A 9496-nucleotide genomic window follows, 5' to 3' on the forward strand; every position below is an offset into this window, starting at 1 on the left:
ACAGATCTTAACCCATGTCTTGTCTTGATTAGAAGCCCACAGCACTGGCTAAAATCCTTGGGGTGTATCGAATTGGTTACAAGAACTCTCAAAACAACACTGAAAAGAAGCTGGATCTGCTTGTCATGGAAAACCTTTTCTATGGCAGGAAAATGGCTCAGGTAAGAATGAAATGTTCTGTTCCCTTGCAGTGCAGTTGTGTCTGGGAGAAAGAGCAGGGTCACAAACTCCTTTTGTAAATCTAGATAGTATCAGTTCTTTCCACTTTATATCTAAGTGCCTGACCTCAGACTGGGAATGTTCATGGGAGGAAGAGGATGGAAGGAATTCTAGATGGATGTAAAGGATGTTGTGGGTTTTCTTTTTGTTCATGTACTGTTTAAATCATCAGAAGGGTCAGGCAGTACAAAAAAGAAACCCAAACAGACTGTGGACTCTATTCCATGGAAGTTAGTGAAATCTTGACTGGTCAGAGCCTACTTGAAGCAGGACTTTGGACTGGAGAACTCCAGAGATCATTTCCAGCCTCATGATGGGTCTGTTTCTTGCCTTGCCAGTGTTAACTGGTGCTTCATGCACCACCCACCTCCCTCTTCAGTGGTTTTGCTTTTGTCAGCAATTAATTCTGTAGAAACTGACTGGAAAACTGAGTTTACCTCAGCAATATAAAAAGCAGAGACACCCTTTTTCTCTTTATTAAACTAAATGTTAGTAAAATAATTTGCCTAAAACTTGTGAATTGAGGTGGCAGAACTTTCACCCAGCCTTACATACTATTCTCTACAAAATATTTTTTGTTAATTATTTTCCTCCTAAAGAGAAAGAAAGAGTTGCCTGGCTCTGCTGCCTTCTCAAATGTTAGGTACTGAGGCCTTTAACCCAGAAAAATGAAACAAGTAAGTGCTTTTCTCTGTTTGCAGGTGTTTGACCTGAAGGGCTCCCTCAGGAACAGAAATGTTAAAACAGACACAGGCAAGGAAACTTGTGATGTAGTCCTGCTGGATGAGAACCTTCTGAAGATGGTTCGGGACAATCCTTTGTACATCCGTTCCCATTGCAAAGCTGTGCTGAAAGCCTCCATACACAGTGATTCCCAGTTCCTCTCCAGCCATCTCATCATTGACTATTCTCTGCTGGTGGGTCGTGATGATACCAGCAATGAGCTGGTTGTTGGGATCATTGGTACGTTGTCTTTTGTATTTTCTTGCTCTCAGATGATGAAATGGTTTTTTTTTGGTTTAGGTGTTCATAGTACTCTTAGAAATGTGCTACCACTAGAGGGATGTGTGTCAGGAAATCTTGTTTTCTCCCTGGTGGAATACCACCCTCATCTCTTATATGTTTTCACAGTGTAGGCAGAAGTCTCTCCAGGTCTTGTATAGGCTCAGATTAGTGTTTGCATTGCTGTGAGTATATGCAGGAGGCCTCAAAGGTAATTTAACCTACACTTTGACTCCAGTTGAAGCAGGGGAAGTTATTTGTATGCTTTTATGTGTTTAATCTGTAAACTTTAGTTTGTTATGTTTATTTAGTCTTTTAAATCTTGTGTAGAGGGGCTCTAAGGAGAAACAGTATTGGTAGGATTGGAAGAAAGAAGTTAAACATCATGGCATCTCATATAATCATATAGTCTGACCTGGATAATGTGGGTGGCAATGCAGTAATTACCTTGCTGCATCCTCTGACTTGATACTGGAAAGTAGAAACAAACACACAGTTTAGACAGAAACTTCTGTAAAAAACTTAGAGATAAGGCAATTTTGCAGGATGTGGAACTGACTTAGGAGAATGAAATGGGCTTGAAACCCAGCTCAGAAATGCTTCCAGATTAATCTCAGGACAGGAGGTCTGGATTACACTTATTCTGATAAAGCTTGAAAGCCATTTCAGTAACATTCCTAATTGAGAATTGAAGTCCCAGCTACAAACAAACCTCTTGTTTATTGCAAGTTGTCAGTACTTTCTAGATTTGTACACTCTTGAATATTGGGGTAAACAGGAAGGGACTACACTGACCATGTACTTCTCCTGTATGTGTGGCTTTTTGTTGTCTATGTCAAGTCTTATCTGATATATTTTATATGATATTTAAAACTACCAGTTCCTTCAGTGTTTAGAACAAATATCTGAAGGAACTCTGAACACAAATACTGTCAAGAAGAGAGAACATGTCTGCTGTATCAGGTTATCAGAATGTTCTCTAGATAATAGCCTGAAAACTTAAAGTACTCAAGCTAAATTTGTGTTGGACTGAAACGAAAAACTCTTAGCTTGGATTGTGTTTGGCTCTGAGATGAGTATCTCTACGTATTTTAGGTCCTAATGTGATACTGCGAGCAAGTAAGGTCTGTGAAGAGCTTTGAAAACTTTGTCAGCTCTGTTGTATAGGACTCTAGGCCTTGGGGCATGAAGTTGTTAGCAATCAAGTTGTTCACTGATACTTGTCCCAAAACACTCTAAGGAACTTTTTCCAAGAGTATTCAGATAAATGAATGAGTCTTAAGATTGTCAGGTCTGGATGAGTTTTGTGTTAACTGCAAGTGAGATGAATATGGTGGCCTTCTGTAAATCTATAATCAGTAAATTCAAAACTGTATAACTGCAGTTGTAGTCAAATGTTAGGAGATAATGATAACCAGTAATGAAAAACTAATTTTACTGCAGCTTTAGCTTTGCAGGCCAAAATGTTGATGTGCTTGTATTTACTGGGCCTGCTTTCTCTGGAAGAGGCTTGGAAACAATTCAGAAGTTGTCTTTTTGCTGCCCCCTCTTCCAATCATGGTCACTGCTTCCAGTCCTTCCTATTATGAAGAGACAATCACTTCCATTCTGTTATCAAACCTGCAGGTGGCTGCACTGATGAGAAATACTGGTTTAAATGGAGAGATGTCCAAACCTCAGTGCTTCTACTGGGGCTTCTGTGGTGAGGGTGAGCAAAGTGACCCTTGTAGAGGAGATAAGGACACTTTAATATGGAATAAGACAGACATGCTTGGCAGCCTGTTTTTGTAGAGACGGGAAGAGTTGATTGTGATTTTGCTGGGCTTTTGGGAGACTGTATTTACCCTACCCAAACATAATCAATACTGCAGAAAGTGAGGCAACTGGTAGGGAAAACACTGAAGCTCTATGAAAGACTACTGCTTTGCTGCCCTCTTTGGGGAGAAATTAGATAGATTTGAAAACAGTGTTACTTGGATTAAAACAAAACATACTTGGTTTTTTTTTTTTTTTTATTGTAACAGACTATATTCGTACTTTTACCTGGGACAAAAAGCTTGAAATGGTGGTGAAGTCAACTGGTATATTGGGAGGACAAGGTAAGTCCAGCAGGAAGATAAAGATTTTGATCCTGTTTCCTTGTTACATTGAAGCTTTCATAACACTGCTGATAGTCGCAACTTCCTCACCATGCAAATTTGTGGCAGATTAAGTTGTCCAGAACAGAGGAAGGAATTATAGAATAGGTTGGAAGGGGCCTCAAGGATTATCTGATCCAACCTTTCTTGGCAAAAGCACAGTCTGCACAAGATGGCTCAGCACCCTGTGAGGCTGAATCTTAAAACTGTGCAGTGTTGGGGAATCCATCACTTCACTGGCCAGACTATTCCAATGGCTGATTGTTCTCATTGTGGAAAATGTTACTCTTGTGTCTAACTGGAATCTGCCCAGGAATAACTTGTATCCCTTAGCCCTCATCTTTTCTATATGACTCCTTATAAAATGAGTCTCCATCTTTTAAAGTACTAGAACATGGCAATAAGGTCTCCTTCTTTTTTCCAGTTCCTGCAGCATTTCCCCATAAGACAGGCTTCTCAGATCACCTCTGTGGCCCTGCTCTGGACCCTCTTTAGCCTGTCAACGTTTTAGGGTTTTGTTTTTTTTTTTTTTTTTAATAGCAACTAAAACTGAGTCCAGTATTCCAGGTATGGCCTGGAAGAAGCACCCTCCAGGTGAATGATAATGCTGGAATACTGAGTGGGATAATGACTTCTGTCTCTCTGCTGGTGGTGTCCTTGTTGATGCAGCCCAGTGTCCTTCCTGTTGGTTTTCTTTGCCACAGCAGCACTGTTCACTCCCACTGAGCTGATTGTCCACCAGGCTTCTCAGGTCCCTTTCACAGAGCTGCTCCCCAAGGAGATCCCAGCCTGTGCTGTGCTCCTGCATTGTTTTCCCAGGTGCAAAACCTTATGCTTGTTTGTTGTTGAACTTTATGAAGTTCTGTCTTGTTGCCTTCAAGTTTAGGCTGTCTGCTAATGTAATCTCATGTGACATCTGTCTGTATTCAGTATCTTTAGCCCATTTCTAACTGCTCTTGACTCTTACACATTAGGGAAGATGCCCACTGTGGTCTCTCCAGAGCTGTACCGGACCAGGTTTTGTGAAGCTATGGACAAATATTTCCTGATGGTGCCAGACCACTGGACAGGACTGGGCCTGAATTGCTGAGCTAAAGCCCATATTGGGAAAGCACAAGAGGACAATGAGATTATAGGCAACTGTCTCCCAGTTGTCTGTCCAGCAGCAAGCAAGAGGATTGCAGTTCCATGTCAACACTGACCATGTGCATCATCTTGCAGAGTGTGAAATCTGCTTGCACTTTAATCCTGTCTTGGAGGATAACAAGCAAACCTGCCTCAGTAAGGATCTAAACTGTAAGGTACCACTGAACAGCATTGAGAAATGACATCCCTCCTGTCACTAGGGAAGGTGATCCTTGTAATTACTGAACTGAGATTCTGTCCAGATGCTGATGGTGAAGAAGTACGTGATCTCTGGAAGTCTTGCACTGCCAAAATGATGATGAATGTGCACAGCTCATGTTTCTGTAGTGGATACTTGATACTGAAAAATGTGAAATAAACCCCCCAAACGTGGATGGGGGAGAGAAGAATGAAGTTAATTCATGAGTTCTGCTATTGTTGCAGTGGTCTGTAATTGACCTATTTAGAATCCATTAATAACTTGTGCTGTTTATGCTCCATAGTTTTAATTCCTACTGGATTCTGTAAACAGTATTTTTTTTTAAGGCAGCTCCACATCTTGAATGCCCTTTGATTCCATTTTTTAAACTGTGTTACTGCAGTACAGCTCTGGTTTATCTGTCATAATTGCATTTTAGCTGAATCCCATAAAAATGGGTTGTCAGTCATCAATATACTGCAAAACTCAAAACATATCCCTTCACTCCTAAACAGTACTTTGGTCTGAATGTTGCTCAGATTCCTGGAAACAGGTAACTAACATACCCTTTACTTTAACAACACTTGATTAATTATAGTTATGAAGCAGATTAACCCTTTCCTTAATAAAGGCAGTAAGTTGCTAGAAAAAATGAAGCATAATGCTTTAGTGACAGCTTTTTCCTTACTGCAACCATCATTCTGACCGATCACTTCCAATCCATTTCAGTTCCCCCTTATTTTCAAGCAGTGCAATTACCTCATGGTGAAATTTTGCCAGGAGAATGTTTTTCTTGCATTCATGACATGATTTTTTTGTCACAGAGATGAATGTAGTTGTTTTTTTTTTGTAAAATGGAAAACCTGAACTAACAGGTATCTTATATGATGGAGGTGTGAGTCTCTATATTAATACAATAAGCACTTCCATTTAAAAAAAATTTTACTCATTTTCGTAGTTGATGAGTTTACTTTTTAGTTTCATTATAATACAGGCCAGTAAGTAAGAGGAGTTTTAATGAGTTTGAAAGGCAAGAATACTGTCTTTCAAAGTCAGTCCTTTCAAGGGCTGGAAGTCCTTTGACTTCCAGTCTCTGATGGAAGAACATCAAATGAACATGCAATGTGGGACAGGATAGCTCTTAGTGATCACTTGCTCATTCTAACCAGTTGCCTGATAATGCCCTTGTCACTGTAACTATGGATTGAAATGTGCATTTTGTTTGTTTCTCCTGTGTTCAGTATTTTTTTCTGCAGCAGATGGTGGTGATTGTTTAGGAGTGACCAACAGTGGGCAGTGCTGAGAAAGGAAAAAGCCAGCAGTGAGAATTGAGCTGTTTGCTCCAAAACCAGTCAGTGCAGCTCTTGGCTGAGCTCCAGGAGGCAACAGCCATTTGTATAGGTGCCTTCCTCTCCCTATTGCAACACTAGAGGATGAGCAAAGATTCTGGCCTTGAAGCAACAGCAAAAAAAAGTGTACTGATTTCCTCAGTACAATGTGATAATTGTTTCTGGGGGTGCAGTATTGAAGGCTGCAGTGATGTGTACTGTACTCTGTGCAGTACTCCTTGCTTCCTCTACCCAGAATCTCTTCAGTCCAGCAGAGTGCATCAGGTACAGCTGATCACCTCTGGGATAGATCTTGCCTCTTTTGTTGAAATGTTCTCCCAAATGTTCTCTCTCTTTTGTTGAAATGCCTGGCTCTGTGTGTGGTGTTGCCTAATGAGGTCAACCAGTCTATCACCTCAGTGCTGCTCCCACTTCTGTGGCCTCTACCTACTGTCTTGGTTCATGGATGTGAAAGAACCTGCCATGCAGCCTATGTTCCAGTCTCAGCTGAAGTTTACATGTGTTCTCCTCCTTTGCTTCCTAAAGTTTACAGGGCAAAGCTTGACTGTCCTGGCCAGTTAAGGCAACCCTACAGCAGTTGGTTATGTTGTCTTCCACCTTTGTCAGTATGTGGACTGGTGGATGGAGCACAAGTGTGGGCGTGTGTCATGGCAGCACCTGTGCTAGGCTGACGTGGCACGCTGGCCCAGTCTGTCACCAGTAACCCTTATCCTTATCCTGGGATGTGTGGCTGCTCTGTGCTGCTTGTGCCAGAGCAGATGGCTGTAAGCAGCTGGATCATCTCACAGTGGCTGATACTCCTCTGAATGTGACAGCACGAGGACCTCAGCACTGCAGAAGTGAGAGAATCTTCCACTGTTTTGCAGCCCCCTATGACCAGAGCCAGAGGCGTGTGAATTGTGACCTTCTTGGGCTGAAGTTACAGCAGCTGGAGAGATTTGCAGGAATGATTTTGAGCTGGCATCAACAGTTAATTTTTGGCCAGGATGTGGTTGATAGCCACAGTCTAGTCCTGACTAGATTGGAATAAAGAGCAAACTAGTGGTCACAAGTATCACAGTAGCTGCAGGATCAGCTGGAGTTGGGTTGTCTTGGTGATATAAAGCTGTAAGCATTTCTTGTTCAAATCCCAGCAGCTGAATGGGTCTCTTCAAATGTTCCATTTTCAGTATAATAGTTGTCCTGACATTTCAATGACTACCAAGCTTAATTTTCTCAGAAAGAGAGCAGTACTTCATGCAGAACAAATCTGCCTGGGAGGCTGTGTTCAGTCTATGTCCCTGTAGAATTCCTAAGGATGAAGCTTTTGGTAAGAGCTTGTTTCTTTCTTTATAACACAGGTTTAGCATATGTGTAAGTAAATCCCAGTTGCAAACATGAAGACTGAATTTCTTCAGAGCTACAGTGGCTCTTCTGTTGTTTTGATCTCAGGCCTTGAGACAAATATCTAAATCTTGTCCAAGTCAGAAGCAATGGCTTTGAGTCATCATGTGGACAGCAGAATGCCTTGTAGTGGCCCAGGGGTGCATTCTGTCCCCAAAAAGCACATGAGGGACTCTTGCTGGTAGAGCAATTCTAATGGGCTCAGGGGAGTTACCTGTGGAGTCTCCTTTGTGAGAATGACCAAAACCAAATGAATTGCTCACTAGCTGGTGGCCAGACTAGTCATTATTCAAAGCACTTAATGTACAATAATGTATGCATTTCTATTCTAACTTGGTTCAGCTGTATTTTATAAATTTGATGTACTAAACTATTTGAGAATAACTGCCTTGTCTACTTGGAGAATCAAAATGTAATGTATATAGATACAAATAAAGTGACTGAAATATACTTGAGTCTGTTCCATGTGTGGAGCAGCTAGGTCTCATTGCACCCCATTTTCTTGATCAGGGGCAAGGCCACTGCTCACTGTGCAGGGATTGCTGTGCTGGAGAGTGCCAGCTTTGTGTGCAGAGGAAGATGCCTGTCCTGTCTCTACCTCACCCCTCATCTCCTCTAATGGAGCAGCACCTCTGGGCAGCTCCCCAGGACAGTGGCAGTACCATATGCAAATAACCTTTTACACAGTTCTGTTCTCTGCAGCTGCTTTTCACTGTACAGCAGGGGGTGGTGTGCCTTTGCCCAGTTCTGCCACAATGTAGAACACATTCCAGGTATTTCCATAATCTTCCTTTAAGTGGACTATATAAAGAAAAAAAATAATCCAAGAAGGTCTGAAAATAAATGTCTTCTCTTGATTGTTTCATGTTAACCTGGTCTATATTACCTCCTTGCTAAGGCACAAAATAATTTGTGATTAGTTGTGGGAAGGGGACTTGTTCAACCTGCCACCTTTGGTCAAGATTTTCCAACTGCAGCCTATATAAACTCAGGATGTTCCTTGAAACTTTTGCTATATTCTCTCTATTCTATTTCTGTGCATTTTAGCAGCAGTAGAAGCTAAATGAGCCCAATGTCTTTTGAGAAATTGGTTGTTCTAGGATAAGGTGTGGTGGCTTCTCAGTTCAGTGACACTCAACAGCCACAGAAATCCTTGTTTTAATTAAGACAGGATTTCAGAGGTATATTTAAAAGCCATTAGAATTTATTCCAATGACAAATGGCAGGGTGTGAGGCTGGTCTTTTCCTTCTTGTGTAACTACACATGCATAAATGAAGGGCAACACATTATAAAATGCAAAATATGCTGTACAATATGGGGAGCAGTTGATATGGAATTCTAATGGTGACACCTCCATGTTCCTAGAGGAGAAAATGGAGGGACTTGGGTTATTTCAAGATGTTTTTATTCTGGAATAGTGCTGCTCCACTGGCCTTGAATAATCAGTTTAAACCTTCATTAGTAAAAATCAGATCAGAACTGTGGATTTGTCCGTAGGGAAGGCTGAAGATAGAGCTGTTTATAAAAGGTTGTATTTATTTATTTGCATGGCTAGAAATAAAGGCAAGATTTTATTACCCACTCTATTTGCCCCCCCAGCCTGCTTACTGAAAACTCTCAGAAAGAGTAGCATGCAAAAAAGTCTATGAAAACTTGGAAAATCTTAGAAACCTCCATGATCTAGTTTTCTTTTTCTTTGGAAGATTATTTTCCCCACCCATACACATCTATTTGGTCTTTCAGAAATTTAAATATCTGCATTTAAAGAGAGTATCTTGATACAGAATTATATCTTCAAAGTGAACTTTATTGATATTTAAACTAAATCCTCTTCCCCACAGCCCAAATGTTTCAAAACTTTTCCTAGACCTTATTCTCCAAGAACAGCATAGAAGGTGGGAACTGTAGTTACAGTGCTATGCAAAAACTGCCCAAAACAGTTTGTTTTAAATTTTTAATTTTTGACTGTAACTGAGTTCGAAGTTAGATTTGGATGTAGGAAGGTCTACTTTATTAAAAAATTGATGCAATAGTCTCTTCATTCTCAGAATAATATGCTGCAAAAATGACAAATCAATAG

The 9496-nt window shown here is 40.9% G+C and overlaps 1 protein-coding gene across 3 annotated transcripts in view; it reads left to right on the forward strand.

Moving 5' to 3' along the window:
- The window catches only part of PIKFYVE (phosphoinositide kinase, FYVE-type zinc finger containing), a 62435-nt gene extending 54570 nt beyond the window's left edge, over positions 1 to 7865 (forward strand). For all 3 annotated transcript variants that reach the window (XM_079311543.1, XM_079311542.1, XM_079311544.1), the window contains 4 exons: positions 33 to 161; positions 921 to 1182; positions 3246 to 3320; positions 4334 to 7865. In XM_079311543.1, coding sequence (XP_079167669.1) covers positions 33 to 161; positions 921 to 1182; positions 3246 to 3320; positions 4334 to 4449 — 582 coding nt within the window. In that variant the 3' untranslated portion in view covers positions 4450 to 7865. The remainder of the gene's footprint in view (positions 1 to 32; positions 162 to 920; positions 1183 to 3245; positions 3321 to 4333) is intronic.
- Positions 7866 to 9496: the final 1631 nt, after the last annotated feature.

Source organism: Erithacus rubecula, assembly GCF_903797595.1.
Source record: "Erithacus rubecula genome assembly, chromosome: 8".
In the NCBI taxonomy this organism is placed as follows: Eukaryota; Metazoa; Chordata; class Aves; order Passeriformes; family Muscicapidae; genus Erithacus; species Erithacus rubecula.